At 44.1% G+C, this 18,947-nt stretch overlaps 1 protein-coding gene and 1 pseudogene across 1 annotated transcript in view; one reads left to right on the top strand and one right to left on the bottom strand.

The window, feature by feature from the left end:
- Positions 1-18,947, bottom strand: part of MCC (MCC regulator of WNT signaling pathway) — a 712,607-nt gene that overhangs the window by 32,386 nt on the left and 661,274 nt on the right. The window contains exons 14-16 of the mRNA XM_007947572.2: positions 17,726-17,909; positions 9,415-9,649; positions 1,921-2,127 (exon numbers count right to left, since the gene is read on the bottom strand). Coding sequence (XP_007945763.1) covers positions 1,921-2,127; positions 9,415-9,649; positions 17,726-17,909 — 626 coding nt within the window. The remainder of the gene's footprint in view (positions 1-1,920; positions 2,128-9,414; positions 9,650-17,725; positions 17,910-18,947) is intronic.
- On the top strand, positions 4,448-5,138 carry LOC103202659 (annotated as a pseudogene).

The raw sequence follows: 18,947 nt of genomic DNA, 5'->3' as shown, positions 1-18,947 counted from the left end.
TAGGTCTTTGCACATGCTGTGCCATCAGCCAAGAGTGTGCCTTCTCCTCCCTTTGGCCCTTCTGCCCCATCTCTTTTCAGCAAGCTAGCTTCCACTGTCTAGTAAGTCTCAGCTCACAAGTTCATTTCTTCTAGGAGACTTGTTCTGTCTTTCCAATCTGGACCCCATGCCTGTCCTGGGCCCTCCTATGGCATTCATTGTGAGTTGGTCCTCATACTCAGGACACTGTACTGATCATCTGTTTGCCCATTAGTCTTCCCCTGGAATGTAAATTCTTAGAGAACAGTCCTTGGATATTCACAGAACTGCCTCCAACACCTCACCCAAGGTTTGGGCACACATTTTTAGGCTAGGGTCTTAGGAGAGTTGGCCCAGCCCAGCTGGGTTGCCAGGGCTGTGTGCTTCCTGGGCTTCTTAGTAGGCGGGAAGTGGGGAAAGTGTAGCAGTGCTGGCAATCTGTAAAGCTGCTTCAAAGTTCTAAGCTATTAAAACCAGTTGCCATCATGATTCATAGTGACTCTATGTGTATCAGGGTAGACTGTGCTCCATAGAGGAGGTGTAGTGCCTAAGGCAATTGACTGCTAAGCAGAAGGCTGGTGGTTCAAACCCACCAGCCACTCCTCAGAAGGAAGGTTGAGCAATATACTTCCATAGTGATAGCGCCTCAGAAACCCAACAAGGGGTCGCTATGAGTTGGGTCCGATTCCGTGGCACTGAGTTTGGTTTGGTTTTTTGGTGCTCCATAGGATTTCCAAGGGCTTTTTCTGAAATATATTGCCTGGCCTTTGTTCCAAAGTGTCTCTGGGTGGACTTGAGCCCCCAGTGTTTCAGTTAGCAGCTGAGTGTGTGAGTGCATTAACTGTTTGCATGACCTAGGGGCTCCCTTATACATTTAGGGAGTGACAGTTCACTGCCACGTGGCATTGGCACTGCTCCACTCCTCCCAGGCTCACAACCCTCCTGGAGAGTTACCTGCATTTGTGCCAGCCCAGCCAGGAGATGCCACTTACCAGGACAGCAGTAGGTCAGTACATGCCCACAAGTCCCCTCCAGAAGCACATTAGGGTCAGAAGCTAGCATTGATTAGAACAGAAAACACAACACACAGAATCCACGGTGCACTGGGATCTGAGTTTCCTCGGGCCCAAAAGCTTTTTTCTAATTTTCCTCCAGTGCAGTATTTGGAAAAATTCTGAGATAAAGGATGATGGAATGAGTTTGGATTCTAGATAAAAGACCTGTGGGCTGATGGGAGTGTTTGAATTTGAAGATTATCAGACATCCCACTCTCTGATGATATTCTCTGTGTAATCTTAGGGCTTAACTTCCGCCTCCTCTGCCTTCAGGCTGCTTCCTGCTCACCACCTCACTGATGGCTAAAAAAAACACCAACAGAAGCTGGGGAGGCGATGCACACAAGAGGAAAAGGGCCTGCTAGCCGGTGGTGGGCAAATCCTGGTTCTGCAGTTTGTAAGCGAGGAGATGGCTTTTTTTTTTTTTGGGGGGGGGGGGCAGCTCATTTTCCTCATATAAAATGAAATAACTCTTCCTTCCTCATAATAAATGCAATGATTGTTATAGAACCTGGCATGGTAAGTGCTTAACAATTGCTGGCTGCTATGTGACAGGTGATTAGAAAAAGGAGGTGAAACCTATCAGATATTGGGCAACACCACAGATTACTCCTCTGATAGGACTATGATATGTGAAAAGGTTTCAACTATTACATAAAATGAGGTGGTTTCCTCTCCCTCCTTCACAATATATGGATTTGGTTTCCTTGCGCTCAACGTGTCAAGTTCTTGGATATCCAGAATTCCTATGCAAATAAAGGAACGGAGGACAGGGAGGTGTAGCCAGTGGCAGTGGGGCAGGCAGTGAGGGCTGAGCCTGAGGAGTGTCCAGTGCCCTGGAGCCTACCTTGCCAGACTTGTCCTTGCTGCCACTGCTGGTGGAGCTGAGAGACCGCATCCGCTGTTCCTTCTGCTCTTCCACCTCAGACTTCAGGTGCTCGATGTGCACCAAGTAGGCCTGCTCCTGGGCCTCTCGGGTGCTCAGCTTTAGCTCAAGAGCCTTCTTTTCTTTCTCCAGCAGGTAGAGTTGGGCCTTCAGCTCAGCCATCTCCTCCTGTGGAGCAAAGATCACAGAATATGAAGTACATGTGGCCTGAGAGCAGGGTTGGGCATAAGAAAGTGGATGAGTGAGAAGGGGGCAGTGGTCAGAACTCATGCACTAATGAGTTACCACTCTGAAGCTAGAGATAAGATGACTGGAAGGAGACATGACAGTTGTCTACACGTGTCTCAGGACTTAGACGAGGACAAAGCTATGTGCTTTGTTGCTCTGTGGACTGTTGTTGTTGTTGTTATGTGCCGTCGGGTTAGCCCTGACTCATAGCAACCCCTCCTTGGGTTTCCGAGGCAGTATCACTACGGAAGTAGGATTGCCCAACCTTCCTTCTGAGGAGTGGCTGATGGGTTTGAACCGCCAGCCTTCTGGTGAGCAGTCAAGTGCCTTAGCCACTATGCTCTGTGGACTAGAACTAAGATAAAGGGGTACAAGTTATATAAGCAAACAGATTTTGGTTTGATATAAGAAACCAAACTAGCCAATTAGAATCACCTTCTCCCCTCCTTTAGGAGCTCTGGTAGCCTAGTGCCTAAAGTATTTGACTGCTAACCAGAAGGCTGGTGGTTCAAACCCACTGGCCACTCCGTGGAAGGAAGGCTGGGCAATCTACTTCCATGAAGTAGATCCCAAAAGGGATCGCTATGAGTTGGAAGTGACTACCCTGAGGTAATAAGCTACAGACCAGGCAGGCTTTCCTTTTTCTTTTTTTAATTGTGATTTGGGTAAAAATTTATAGAGCAAATTCACTTTCCATACAGCAGTTCACATACATTTTGTCTCATGACATTGACCACAATTTACCACAATGCAACAGCTCCCCTCCCACTTCCTCCTGATAATTACCTCTTCCCTGTGTCCATCCCTCCATGCCCTCCTGCCCCCTGAGCTCTCTCCCTATGCACAGGCAGCTCTTCTTTCTCCCATGATTATTCTCTCCAAGGAGTGTATTCTACCTCAAGTAAATGTTCAACTCATATGCCTATCTTTTGCTTGGCTGGGAACCACAGGTGTGGGTTCAATTTCAGACCTGACGAGCAGCTAGGAGCCATAGTCTCAGTGGTTCCACCAGGCTCTATTGGACCAGCAAACCTGGTCCCCCCCTTTTTTTTTTCTCCAAATGATTTTGAGTTTTGCCCACATTGTTCTCCCTCTCTATCCAGGATCTCCTACATAGATTCCCTCACAAGTGGTTGACATTAGTAGTTGGGCACCATCTAGTTCTTCTGGTCTCATAGTCGTATAGGCTGTAGATTGGATGGTGTACCAGTCGCTCGGACTGATTGTATCCATGAATTTTTTATTTTCTTCATTCTTCTTTGCTCTGGACGATGAGAGACACATCGTTGCATCTAGATGGCAGCTTGCAAGCTTTTAAGATCCCAGTCACTACTCGCCAAAGTAGGAGGTGCAACAATGTTTTGTGTAGTATGTTATGCCAATTGAGCTTGATGTCCCCTGCGACTATGGTCTTGAGCCCACAGGTTCAGCTACTCAGTCTCTCTGGGTAGCTGGCTGTGACCAAGCAGTGACTACCACCTTGCCTCTTGTCAGCTCTACTATACACCTGGGAATTCAGATCATACATATAAACTTATAGGACCATTGTCCAGGCAGGCTTTCTTGGATTAGCCAGCATCCTTTCAGGTGATGACTCACTAGACGTGGGTAAAATTTTCACTTTCCAATGTGGGGATGGACCTAGGGGGGCATATTGCCCACCAAAGCTTGTAATACTTAGGGTTGGAGGGTGTTATAACATGGGGAGGGCAATAAGGCTCAGTGATTACACAAGAAAACCCACCAAACCTTCTCTGAAGATCAGTCATACAAACCAGAATGGGAGGTATTTCCACACACAAAAAGCCTTCTCATCTTTTGCCAATAGAAGCAAGATTGTAATGATTCTGGCAACACTGCATACTGAGTTAAGGTGGGTGGATGGTCACTCCATGAAAAACATAAATGCAAGCTTGAAAGGAGGACTGACAAATCCACAGGCGCCAGAAATGAAGAGGGGACTTCTTCAGCAGCAAACTTGGATGTCGGCCCCACGACCTGGGAGTTTAACACCAATGCAAGGGCAGACTCTTAGCCTTTGTGAGGCAGAGTGCTAGAACTGATCACTCCACCCCAGCACAGCCTAGGACTTTTATAGTACTACCTAGAACAGAGACTAGAAAGCTTCCTCTCTGGAGCTGTGTTAAGAACACTTGTCATCTCTCAGGCTCTTGGGGAGAAGGGGGAAAAAAGATCTTTTTGAGGAATCAAAACCTTAATCCTATGTCATGTGTAAGTGTGGTACAAGAGTCATAAGCCAATGAGCAAGTGAAATCAGATATTGTATGTGTGGCCAGTTGAGCTGGCAGACTTGGCCAGCTTCAAGGAGTAGGTCAGCTACAGGGAAGGGCCCATTGTAAAGACCAAGAGAATTGAGCCTCTGCTTCTAGAAAAAGAAGGTGATCACAGTGACAAAGAAGATAAACAGCCCGAAGTGGTGGTTTTGAAAAAAAAAAAAAGGAAACCAGTCAGCTGAAGAAGTCATGAAAATTAAAGCAGAAATAAAGGCAACCAAAGGAGCTCTGATGGCATAGTGCCTAAGGCATTTGACTCCTAACCAGGAGGCTGGTGGTTCAAATCCACCAGCCACTCCCCAGAAGGAAGACTGGGCAATCTGCTTCTGTAGAGATACCACCTCGGAAACCCAAGGAGGGGTTACTATCAGTCAGAATCGACTCAACTGTGGTGAGTTTGGTTTCTTTGGCTTAAAGGCAGCCAAAACAGATGAAGAGCCAGCTCCAACCAGTGTAAGAATCATGTATTGAAAACCGGTCAAGCATTCCTCTGATGAGAAACATTCTGGTTTAACAGCAAGCTCAAAAAAAAAAAAAAAAAAAAAAGTGACAAATGAAGATGAAATAAATAAGCAGGACTCAGTTAAAAAAAACTTACAAAAGCAAATAAAAAATGGTAGCCTCCCTTCTTTTGGCAGTGAATATGAAAATGATTAATTGTACCTATTTTGGACTTAATCTCCTTTGAGAGTTTATGGGATGCTTTTTAAAATAACATTTTTTTTCCTATTAGAAAAGTAATACAAATTCATTATAGAAAATACAGACAAAACTTAGTAAGATTAAAACTATATTGATCTATCAATGCTCAGATGAGAAATGTTAACCATACAGGAATTAACTATTATTAATAGTTTGTTATATCCCCTGGGTATGTGTATGTAAATTACATATTTCAAAATAATATAGAGACTGTATATGTTCTGTGTCCAGCTTCTCACTTAACATTACATTGTATTATAAGCATGTCAGTAAAATTTAAAAACCTGACATTAATACTTATAGGGGATTTCAAAATTAAATAGATCACCTGTTGCATCTTCCTCATTAGTGGAACCCCACTTTAAGTTGGAGGGATGTTATCGTACCCAATTAAAAATATTACCCCTGAGTTCCTGCTAGGGGAGGTCATATGACTCACCTCTGGGAAGTTAAGAGATAAAAGCTAAAAAAATGACTGGCCTTTTGATTTAAAAGGACAGACCTGGCAAGCATGAACTTTTGTCCTTTTCCCTTCATGCTGCACAGATGGAAAAACTAGGAGTGCTGGAGCCATTTTCAGGCTTAAGGAAGGCAGCTACTTGCTCTGCATGTTACAGTGGAAAGACTCGAGGAGCTTGGGTCCCTGATGTCTCATGGGGCTGCTGCATTAGCCGTGAACTGCCGACCTCTGGATCACTTGATGCTTGAGCAGAATAATCACCCTGCTTACTTAAGCCTCTGCCAGGCTTCTGTTACATGCAGCCAGATGCAGTCCTAACTGATACAGTTAAGTAACTGCTGTAAAACAGTTCAGAAACGCTTGTTCAGAAATCTTTGAGTGCCTTTCTGATGATTCCCTTCGAATGAATTGCTAGAAGCAGAATTACAGCATCAAAGTATTTTAATAGTTTTAAAGCTACAGATGCTTAGGGGTCAAATTAATTTCTTAGAGGTTACCTAAAGTTTATTCATTACTATCTATGACAGCCCATTTCACTTCAACAATGATACCTGCACCAGCCTTGGACTGGTACCAGTCTTTTAATTTTTATCAATCTGATGTACTGAAAATGGTGTTTAATAGTTCAGTTTAACTGGCATTTTCTTTGCTTTTCCAGGGAGACTAAACTTTCTCATTCGTTCATGATTAGCTGTTTGTTCATTTTCCATTAGTTTAGTCATAGTTTTCTTACTAATTTATAAATGATCTAATGTAGCAATCTTCTGCTTTACTTTTGTTGTTGCTCTGTTTCCCAACCTCTATATTAAATGAAAAATTATGTATTTAAAAAAAAATAATCATAAGACAAAAACGTAATAAAAACAGTCCTAATCATGTGCAACCCACAGGTCCCCAACAGATCTAAATACATAATCACTCTGTAGGGACAAGTGGAACTCAAGACTCACAGGACTCCCATGGAAAACACAATGTCCACTTAAGATGAGCATGTTCTCCCCTTGCCCTCCCTCCCTACAGAAACACACGCACGTGCACACATGCACATACAGTTACTCTCAAAGAGGAAATGACCACCTTCAGGTAGAATCAGTAGATGCAACCAAAGTGAGAATTAGCCCCTTACAAGAACCAGAAATAATAAAATGTGAAAAACTATAAGCACTCAAAACAATCAAAGTGATACAGAACTAGAAGCCATAACGAAAGATTAGCTCACTCAAGAAAGAAGAGTGGGCTTGAAAGGGAATCAAGTAGATCATCTAGAAATGAAAAAGTTATGTACTGAAAACCCATGTATAAGAAGGGAAAAAATTCCCATAAAGTTAGGTTTCTCAGCATTGCCTCTTAGAACAAAATGATGAAATCCAATATAATGTGCCTGGTAATCGCTTTGGTAGGATGTGCACACACTCCAAACATACTGTAGGGACAAGTGGGAAAGTGGATGACTCTGATGTGTGTCTTTCAGACAACTCACAAGACAGAATGTAAGTGACGGTGCCCCTGGATCATAACATGAGTTACAGCCCTCCCAGCTTTTTATGATTTTAACTCTTCTACAAAATTTCTAAGATGAGTATGTATTTTATTTTTAAGAGGCAATGGGAATATTAGAGATTTGATCTCACCAAAAATGTCTTTCTTGGCTAGAATAACACCAAATTTCTCATATATGTGTCTGAATATTCAAAGACAATTCTGTCTTTTGCCAAAGGAATCATGATGATTGGAATCAATACTGGAAGGACAGCCTCCTGACTCATGCCACAGAGTGCAGACCCCTTCTGGTTGTACCAACCCTGGGGAGGGGCTGTCAGCAGCAGCCACCCCGACATCCTTCAGGCAACCGGAGGGTGCAAGGGTCTGCAAAGGGGGCTCCAAACTGGGGAAAAGTCACTGTGGTTTTGGACCCAAAGCTCAGTTCATGGGCACTGAGAGGAGAAATTAGCCAAGTTATGTGAAGATTCTCGAGAGAAGGCAGAAGTCAAGATCTGAGCTGAGTGGGTGGGCCTGAGACAAGCAACCCTGGAAACAAAGGGGTGATTTCTACATCAGCTACCACTGCCCAAAGTGCTCCCAGGAGACTCAAGCTAGTGCAGCCACCCTAGGCAGGGACATGCTAAGCAATTTACCCTCAAGTTTCTCAGGGGTGACTGCTGCTGACAGTCCCTCTCCAGGGATGATGCAACCAGAGGGGGTCTACATCACTTCACAGTTCAAACCTCTGCATTTTCCTAAAGACAGTGCTAGTCCCGACAGGAGACTGGTCAGGAACTAGTAGCTCAGCATGCCATGACACACTCTGGCCTGCTGCCCTGCCTCCAGTTCCTATACTGACTGTGACTGCCTGCTCCCCCGAAAGCCTCTCCCTCACATCTCCACACTGCAAAATCCAAGACTGCAAATTGGATCTTTATTCCAGAAGCACAGAGTTTGGAAAGCAGACTTGAGAATATGACTTCTATTCTCCCCCTCACCTCCTGCTCCCACAGCAACAGGGCCTGGCAGCAGCGTGCTGTGCTGAACACGGGCCTATAGGAACATCCCCAAGGAAGTCCCCAGCCTTGATGCAGGCCTGCTGAGACAAAGCTACAGTGATAGTGTTTGCCCGCTGGACAAGGTCGTGTTCTTAGGGGCTATCTACTGAGGGGAAGACGTTGAAGGTACAGGCCTAATGCCTGGCATCCTGGCCAGAAACAGACATGTGTCCTGTTGGAGGGATGTCAGTTTATGTACTGCACTCCTCAGTCAGGGCCCCAGCCTTCTGAGAAAGCTTCCCCTGCTTTAGAAACATCAGCAGATAAGTTAGCCAGGTGGAAGAGCAGCCTAAGATGTTATCAGGAAACACTGACAGGAACAACACTAGCAACCATTCACCAGAACAGCATTACAACCTGTGTAGACTGAACATGGTACAAAGGGGACTGGTCAGGAAACCAGGGCTATCATTCAAATTCTGCAAGTGGCGTGACCCCCCCATCTCTTGCCTCAAGGTAATATCAGAATCATCAACCCAGGACACCATGAGGTACATTTAAGCATTCTTGAGACAGGGGTCATTTTAGATGGGCAGAGCCATAACTCAATTGCTATGGATTAAATTGTACCCCTCAAAAGAAGTGTTGGAATCCAAATCACTATACATGTGGATGTAACCCATTTGGGAATAGGGTTTTCTTTGTCATGTTAATGAGGCCATAGTAGTGTTCTAAATCTAATGACTTCTGAGTTACAAAAAGAACAAATCAGACACAGAAACAAACACAGAGAGAAGACAGATGCTATCCAATGACAATGGAGGCAGATGAGTCTACAGGGTCAGGAACTCTGAGAACTGCTGGCTACTAGAAGCTGAAACTGAAAAAGAAGCACCTCCATCTAGAGTTACACTCTGAATGCAGACTTCTAGCCTCCTGAACTGTGAGGATAAATGTCTGTTTTTCAAAGCCACCCACTGGAGGTATTTCTGGCACAGCAGCACTAACGAACACAGATACTCCATCCTGTAGAGGCCTGAACTGGGTCTTTCACAGCTGTGAAAGCTCCTCAGACATCCTCTGGAGCTCAACTTATCCCTCAAGAAATGCATCCAGCCCAGATGACTTCCAGAAATATTGAAAATGGCCAGTTCTAAAACGAGGCTCTGGATGCGGCAGATTTCCCATTATCTACTAACCCTGTTTTCAGAGTATCTTTTGTGTTTCCTTCTTACAACAGCCTAGCAGATGGGCACAAGGCCAGTTGGCAGGACCCCACCCATAAGTCTACCTTCATGGCCATCAGCTCCTGCATGAGCACAGCGTTCTCCAGGTCCAGCCTCTGGCTGTCTCCCCGAGGCTTGACGTCGTAACTGAGGGGGTCGATGTGGATGCTCTCCAGCTCCAGCATGGTCAGCTTGACAGCAGCCCTGTCATTCTTGAGCTGCTGGATGTAATCTTTCAGCCTCTGCTCATCTTCCTTAGTGAACTCCGTATCGCAGCTGCTGGCTGTGGAGCTGGTTGTGCTGAGAAGAGAAAAAGCACACATCTCTGTCATTCCTAACAGATCTTCTTCTTCACTCTTCTCCATGTTGCCAAGACTCAACATTATTTAGTTGATAGTTAAACAATAATAATAATAATAATGAAAAGCATTCTCTGTGAAGTAGTAAATTAATACTTACTTTTAGGAAAGAAATCAGATAATTATGAAACACAATAGAAACAGAAATGCTTATACCCTTGGACACAGTTTTGAGGGCTCTAGAAATGAATTCTAAAGAAATAATTCAGCCAAAACAAAAAGATATATATACAAAGATGTGTCATGCAATGTGATCTGAAACAGGTTCAAACGATAGTGCAAAAGGGAAATGATGTGGTCATTACAATGGTGGAGATATTGTAAGTGAGGAAACAAGATGGAGAGTAGCAGGTGCACAATAATAAAAATAGGTGAAGACGTGGACAGGAGTTAATAAAGGGATACATTAAGGGAACAAAGCAAGTTGAAGATTAAAATATGTTATCTACAGACACACACACACACACACCTGAAACTACTGGCAGTAGGTACCTTGGGGGCAGGAGCTGGAAGGAGTGGTAGTAAAGGGGGACACTTTGCTCTGATTAATTTGTGTTGCTTGAATTCTGTACCAGGAAAAACATAGGTGGATCAAGGGCTCCACAACCATTCCTCCTGCATCTTGTTCCAAGGGGCAGTTGGTAACCCATACTTAAGAGTGGCAGTAGGAGCTGTCAGACCAAACTCTGGGCCCCTGGTGACCTGTGAATGTTTCTGTGGATGGTACCATGTGAGCATAACGCCATTGCTCTCAAGAGAGATCTGGCCTTTCGTAATTAAGTTGCCTATGAGTAGACCTGAAGGAGGTGAGAAAGGGAGCTATGGGGATATTTGGAGGAAGAGAGATCCAGCCAGAGGATATGGCAAATGCAAAGGCCCTGAGGCAGTGAGGTTGGCCACTGAGAATGAGATTATGGTTGAAGTGGAGTCAGCTAGGGGAGAGAAGTCAGAAAGGTACATGGGGGTCAGAGGTACGTGGGGGTCAGAGGTACATGAGGGTCAGAGGTATGTGGAGAGAGGTGACAGAGGGGCAAGGGGTGAAGGGCAGAATGTCAGGTCATGTAGTATAAGGTACGTATCTCTTTCTTTAGAATTAGAATGGAAGTCACTGGAGGGTTTTTGTTAGAGGAGTGATGTAATTTGCCTCACATTTTTACAAGGTCCTTCTGGCTCTTGTGCTGAGGAGAGAAGCAGGGGGGCAGAGGAAGACAGACTTGTGAGGAGGTTACTGCAACAATGCTGGGGAGAGACTGTAGAAGCTTGGGTCAGAGTGGGAGCAGTGATAGCAATGAGAAGGATAAAAATAGTAATTATTAATCATCACTATTATGTTTTCCAAAGCTTTCTTTTAAAGAGGGTAAGAAGGGAGTAGAGGAAATGGCTTCTAGTTGGAAAGCGTCAGGTGCTATTTCATAATGAAATTGTGCTGCTCAAGAGAAGAATGAAGAGTGAACAGTACCCAGAGCAGAGGGTACTGGGCAGCCTGGCAGTGCACGTGGGATTGAGAGGTGCAGAAGGGGAGGGACTTATCCAAGGGAGCCAACAAGGGCCCCTCCTCATCATCTCAGCAGTCTTCATGAAAGACCTGTTTGCAACAGCTTTGTGGTAGACGTGCCTCATACAAAACCACTTACAACACACTCCAGGAGCTTACCTTCTCATACTGTCAACACTGATGGGAGGGAGAGACATCTAATGTCCCATAGACAAATGAGCAATAAAGTTAAACTGAAGCAGTAGCATTGTTCACAAAACATTTCACAGGGTGGAGCGAGAGCTGTGTTTAGAGGCACCGAGTGTCCAGACAGTGGGGCTGCAGATAACAACCCTTCTTTTCTATTGAATTGGGAGGAAGGATCAGGCATGAGATCCTTCGCAGTGAATCTGGAACCCCATCACTTTTTTTTTCCCCATGAAAAATGAATTTGAAAAATTTCAAACATGGAGGAAAAATGGAGGATAACCACCGTCAATATATCTACCACCTGGGTGACATTCTGTGATATTGTCTTCAAACGACATTTTTCAGAAAGAAAACATTACATTTGGATTACATTTTACTTCCTTTCATTTAAAAAAAGTAATTGCAAAATCCAAGCAGCACTAAAAGCTAGAGTTCTCTAATTACTCTGAAGGCACTAACTGTGATAGTGTTTTAGCATTTTTCTCACTTAGCAGGTTGGTTCTACTCGAGGAGTTCTCAAAGTATGGTCTCTGGGCTGCCATTACCTGGCAACAACTTTGAAATGCACACTCTCAGGTATTACCCCTCCCTTGCCCCCCACCGACAGAATTAGAAACCCTGGGGGTGGGGCCCATTGGTCTGTTATAACACCTACTCCAGATAATTCTGATAAACCATCAATGGTTCTGATGGTTTATCAATGGTTCTAATAAACCGTGAGAACCACTGATTGACCCCACAGGATAAACCAGCATTTGCTGACCAGTCTGTGAGGTAACTGGATCCTCTCGTATTTTCTAGATACAAGCCACTAATCATAGTTCCTTTGTCATAGCCTAACTCTATGCACCAGAGTAACTGACTAACCTTTCTGGGCTATGGTAAATTGGGGGCACTCATGGTTCCTACCTTACCAGGTGTGGAAAGGACACACAGGTCCTAAAAAACACAGGATGGCTCATGCTGCCCCACAGCACCTGCCCTAGGAGAGAAGGAGGCATGGGTGGCAGCCTTCCTGACAGCTGTTCCAATGGCTCCCCAAACCCTTCAACACCAGATTCAGGGATCCCTCCTAAGGATGTTAGCCACCTACCAGGCTATTCATAAGCCCAGAAAACCTCCATCCAAGGGAGCAGAAAAGCAGTAAAATAGTAAGTGGACTGGATAAACCACCTAGAACAGTCTAGAACAACATGCTCTTGGGTGGCCTGGAACCCTCTAGGGCCCATGGCTGGGGGTTGTAGGCTTTTGATTTACCTTCTTTGCTATGGCTAGAGTTTCCAGAAAGGAAGAAAAAGAAAAAAGAATAAAAGTACAGTCCACAGATCCTACTCTGCAGGAAGCTCAAAGCATAATGCTTTTTCCAGAGGAAAGTTCAATTTCCAGATAAGCCCCAGGAAACCTCAGCCCCTCCAGCTTCCCTCTGTCTCTTCCAGGACATCACTGGGACAGATCAGGCGAGGTTAATTACAAATCTGCTTTATGCCCTTAATGTTCCACTGTCGAATATGATTATGACAATGGCAAAAAGAGGGGCAGTCACCGGCCTTTTCTCTGACCTCCCGCAGACAAAGGCAACGGCGGTCTCCCGAGGGTCTGCTGTCAGCTGCCGGGCGAGGGTTAAGTCATCCATTAACTCTCCCAGCTTGGAATGCTGGATGATCTCAGTTGTCAGGGGGGAATAAATCACTTTCTGTGCAGGGCTGTGTTATTTCTCCTCTTCAGGATGGGAGGCTGGATATAAGAGGGATTGTGGGGGATCGTAGGGCAAGAAGGCTGTAGATGAAGAAAACCTGAGCCCCCAAAATGGTGGAGCTGCACGTTTTTAGCTTTTGCTCTGGTTTTGTGAGGACCTAAGTCAGGGCACTCGGGCTTCTCCTTAGAGTGAAGCTGTCCGAGCTCACGCCAGGATGGCTGTACACTCTATCTGTTCACTGCTGGTAGGTCTTTCCCAGTGAGTGCTGCTGGCAGCAGGCCGTGGACGACACCATTCTTGTGCCTGCCCTGTCCGCTGTGTGATGTTTCAGTCAAACCAGCCATTCACTTCCAATATTATCTCTGCCCCTCTCTACCATGTCACATCCTCAACATAACACTGCACCCAGCTCACTGAAAGAAAAATTCAATTTTCTTCAGTTTCTTCAGTTTGTCTTAGCAGAAACTAGAAGAATGTTTCATTTCTTTTACCCCCAAAATCAGAGATGGATTTTTTCTGTAAATTTAAATCAACGTACATTGATAAAGCCAGTCAGGTAGTCAACATACCTACTATGTCCATTAAAAAACTGTACTTTGTTATGAGGCCATAGCTGTGTTTTCAAAAATAAAATAGCAAAATCCTTGGGCTCCTGCCAACAGAATCAACTGAAGGCTTGGCTATAATTTTTATTCTCCTGCCTGATAACCACCCCTCTGCTGATTGTCTCCAAAACCATTAACCCTCCTGTCATGAGTAGCTGCTCGAGTGTCTGCTGCCAGAAATGCATCTGGAGGCTGGACACACAGCGTTCCCTTCCCGAGACCTTGAACAACAACTGACCGTCACACTCATTAGAATTCTCTGTGCTAGTGGGTTACAGTGGTAAGAAAGGGGATCTGGTTGTCCATGTACAGTTCCCATTTAGAAACTTTCTTTTTTCTCATAAATTTCACATGGGGGAATGTCTGGGCTAGAATGGCAAGATTTATAAACAAAATTATTGCAATTATTGTAATTATGAAAAATGTCTGGTAGTTTGGGGCTTTTTACAGAATCTATGTTTAAGATAAAGTAGTCTAGTTTTTCTAAGAATCACCCTACATCAATGCCCTGCATGTCTTTTTTTTTTACTTACTCTGAGCTACCCTGATTTGGGAGGGTGTGTGAAAGTGAATTTATAAAGAAAATGGAATGAAATCTGAGATAAAGTCCTCCATACTTTGATTGGAAAATCCATTTTAAGACTGAAATTAGTTCAAAAGGCCATTCTTTTGTGAGACTATTCTTGAAAATAGAGGCTTACATTATGAATTAATCTCAACTTGCTGATATATATCACAAAAATGAAATTTCTCTAAGAAACCAAGGGTCATCTACACACTAAAAGTACAGGCAGTTCCTAGGTCATGAATAAGATCCATTGATAAGTATGTCTGTAAGTCATATCTATAGGTAAGTTGGAATAGGTGCATATGGTTCTTATTTAACCTTACTTTAATATGCAAAAAAAAAAAAAAAAAAAAAAAAGGCGCTTTGGTGCTACAGTGGTTAAGACATTCAACTGCTAACCAAAAGGTTGGAGGCTCGAACCCATCAGCTGCTCCATGGGAGAAGGATGAGCAGTCTGCTTCTGTAAAGATTTACACCCCTGGAATGCCATGGGGCAATTCTACCCTGTCCTATAGGGTCTCTATGAGTCAGAATTCACTCAATGGCAGTGCATTTGGTTCGGTTTTAGAACAAGAAAAGGCTTGGAAGCTTTTTCAATTATTTAAAAGCTGCATGTGCAGTAAGTGAAGGTGACTGTGATGGAAAATTTGTTGCGAAGTAGGGGTTGGTTCAATCATTTCAAAGTGAGGGAAAATTTACATAATATTAAAGGGCAAGTACAAGTTGTCCGTATGTCAGATGCTAGTAAGCTGGGGACTTGTATTTCTAAAAAATATTCAAAACCAGAGTTTCTGCTAAATAGATGGTGATAAAATGCCCCCGCTCCTGACTGGTCCCAAATCTGTCTCTGATTTAGAGTGGGTGGAAAGGTGTAAACAAAAGATGTGGAGTTTTATAAGCTATTGGTGTGGCATAAATTTCCTGTCAACGTCATTCTGATGTTCACTAATTCAACAGTAAAATATCACTGACAATGTTAGACTTACGTTCCTATTCTAAATGAACATGGAAATTATAGATTATACACATCTGGAAAAATCATTAAGAAAAACATCTGCTTTCTGTATTTAAACAGAAGAGTCTGGTTTTGAGAAAAAAATAAATTATAATCTGTGCTTCACTGAATAAGACAAGTGTTGCTCAAGTCAAGAGGAAACGATTCTCTTGTGTTTGTGGACACCTGTCCAAGTTTGTTATTGGGATGTCCCCTTTCCTGGGGCACCAAGCCCAGGACAGGTAAGCGGACATGCTGAGGGTCTTGCCAGTCAGGAAAGAGAAGGGTACGTTAAATTGCTGTCAGTTACCAAGAAAATACCAACATTTCTCCCATGGCTCTAAAGAGGTAATCTACTCTTATGTGCTCCTGGTCACTTGATCTGTAAGTAGACACTACTGTTTAATGTCATGAGACCCAACATGGTATAATGGAAGGAACAACCCATTTGGTGCTGAAGTCTTGGTTTTTACCAGGCATGTGATCTTATGCAATTCACTTACACATCTCTGAGCCAAGGTTTTCTCACCTTCGAGAACTGGGTAAGTTACCCTTCCTGTTTTCACATGAGAAATCTCTAATAAAGTACTTTCTAGAGTGAGAAGTATTGTATACAGGGCAGGCATTCATATTTTTAGAGCTTCAGTGGAAAAGGCTTCATGTTGACACATCCCCTTACATACACACACACAGAATAAAATGGCTTTGACAAGTTATGCTTAGCAAAGCCTTCACTGTCTTCCTCCCATCTTTTTCAAATTCTCACTTTAGTTTTCTAGATTCACTAACAATGAACTTGAACTCAGGTTCATGATTAAGTGTCTGTTAAGTACATGCTGTGAATATAGCATCACTCTCAGACAAAAAGGATGGGAGAAAATGAGACCATTGTCACAGAGAGCTTACAAAGGAGAGAAGCACAGAGCAAGGGAGAGTGGAGCCTGGAGTTAGGATGCAGTTGTCTAGGTCCTGGGTGCTCTGGGACATCTGCAGCTACCTTACAAAAAAACTTGTCGTCATCAGGTTGATTCTAACTCATCGCAGTCCTATAGGGCAGAGTAGAACTGCCCTTTAGGGTTTCCAAGACTGTAAATCTTCACAGAAGCAGACAGCCTCACTCATCTTTCTCCCAAGGAGTGGGACTTTTGTGTTAGCAGCCGAGCACTTAACCACTGTGCCTTCGGGGCTCTTTTGCAGCTACCTTAAACCAAAAAAAAACAAAAACAAACTCATTACCATCGAGTCAATTCCGACTCATAGTGACCCTCTTTGGGTTTCTGAGGTGGTAAATCTTTATGGAAGTAGATTGCCCAGTCTTCCTTCTGTGGAATGGCTAGTGGGTTTGAACCTCCAACCTTCTGGTCAGTCAAATGCCTTAGGCACTATGCCACCAGAGCAGCTACCTTAGCTACCCCTAATCCATCCTGGAAATTTGGAATTATAAAGAAATAGTGACCATGGATGAATCTTGAAAACATTGGTGTTGTTGTTATGTGCCGTTGAGTCAGCCCCGACTCATAGCGACCCCCTCTTGGGTTTCTGAGGCAGTATCTCTATGAAAGTAGATTGCCAAACCTTCCTTCTGAGGAGTGGCTGGTGGGTTTGAATCATCAGCCTTCTGGTTAGCAGTCAAATGCCTTAGGCACTATGCTACCAGAGCTCCCTTGAAAACATTATACTGACTGAAATAAATCAATCATATACAAGGACAAATACTGCATTTACTTATATGAAATAGGCAAATATACAGAAACCAAAGCTTATTAGTGGCTACATGGGGTAGGAGGGAGAGGAACAAAAGGAGTCATTGTGTAGGGGGCACTGAGCTCCTGTTAATGGAGGTGGATTCATTTGGGAAAGGACAGTGGTGACAGTTGTACAACATGATGAACATAGTGTACTGAATTGTACGTGTGAAAATTGAATTAGAAAATATTTTCTTACATATATTTATACTAGGAACTCTGGCAGTGTAGTGCCTAAGGTGCTTGACTGCTAACCAGAAGGCTGGTGGTTCAAAGCCACCAGCCACTCCTTGGAAAGAAGGTTGGGCAATCTACTTCCATAGTGATACTACCTTGGAAACCCAAGGAGGGGTTGCTATGAGTCAGGGCCAACTTGACAGCACATAACAACAACAATATACTTATACTACAGTTTAAAAAAAGGGTGAACACCACAATACATGGGAAAGAATACCAGACAGAAAGGTAAGTTTGGGTTCCATCTCTACTCCTTCTCCCTGGGCTGTAATTTTCACGTTGGCAAAACCTGAAGGAAGTCCCCTTCCCAGCTCTCCCATTCTGGTTCTCAGACCACTTCTTGGATAGAGCAGGGTGCAGGCCTGAGGAGAATTCTGCCCTTACCCACGCTGGGCAATCCTGAGAGCCAGATCATGGCTCGTCAAGCCGACTGAAGAGACCACACATGGCCTTGATGTCCATCACCCAGCAGAGAGGCTGGAAATTACCTGGTGTGGCTGTTGGAGGACAGGCTCTCCCAGGGCTGCACGCTGCAGCCAGCCACGGCAAAGGCTCCCCCGCAACTTCCGTCCAGCTTCATGAGCAGGGCTTTGGCAGCATTCTCCGCTGTCTTCCGGCAATCATGAGCCCGCTTGAGCATCTGGGTGATGTTTTCATCCCCTGACTGGTCCCCTACATTGCAGAGAAGCCAATGGATTAGTCAACACAGGTCTGGATAAGGCAAGTCTGGGAATGAGCCTTGATAATTAGCTATTCAGGGCAGAGGAGGTACAGTGGAAACAGTATGGTATAGCCAACGAGGAGAACTGTGCTCTGGGCTTGGCTCTGTCATTTAGTAGCTGCATTTGAGAAGGCATTTCTCTGCTTTGGGCTCCACTACCCTCATCTACAAATGAAGGGGTTGGTTGATGTGATCTCCGAGGTCTGTTTTCAGCTCTAACATGCTATGATTTTCGAATTATCCAGGCTCCTGGCTTCTCCTTCCACTCAGTCACAAGTCTACTGCTTGGCCATTCTTCCATGTGCTGGCACTTCTTTGTGAATGAGGGCAGGGAGAAATCAAGGCAAAACTGTGCCATATCTCCACTCGCCTAGTTTTGGTTAGAGCTATGTGACAGCAAGGGAGACAAAAATTAATGGTTAGATGAGAACTTGACCCCTTCTCTCTCCCCCTAAACTCTTGGCAGCCACTGATCATTTTAAGGGATGACTAGGTGGAGCATAGTACATTTTTAGGGCAGTGAAACTATTCTGCACAACACTGTACTGGTGGACACATGACATTATGCATTTGTCAAAACCCACAGGAATGTACAACACAAAGAGTGAACCTTAACGCAAATCCCTGGACATGAGTTAAAAATAATGATCAATGTTGCTTCATAAATTGCAATACATGTACCACACTAATTAATGTAAGTTAATAATAGGGGAAATTGTGGGGGGGGGGGAATTGTGGGGATGGGGATTCTGTGCTTTTTGCATAATTTTTCTATAAACTTAAAACTGCTCTGAAAACTAAAGTGTATTAAAGCTAAAAAAAAAAAAAGAAGAGAGAGAGAGAGAATACTTTAGATTATCTCATATTATCTCTGAATCTCCCGTACTGATGCTATCTCTGACCTTCCTCTCAGCTTGATCAGGGGCGGTGAACTCAGGTAACTGGGCTGGAGCAAGACATTAGAGTTTGGTGAGTACCGCCCAGAAACC

Source organism: Orycteropus afer, unplaced genomic scaffold, assembly GCF_000298275.1.
Source record: "Orycteropus afer afer isolate SDZICR_OR568_19922 unplaced genomic scaffold, OryAfe1.0 scaffold00191, whole genome shotgun sequence".
NCBI classification, from domain to species: domain Eukaryota; kingdom Metazoa; phylum Chordata; class Mammalia; order Tubulidentata; family Orycteropodidae; genus Orycteropus; species Orycteropus afer.
This window is presented reverse-complemented; position numbering and strand designations above follow the sequence as displayed.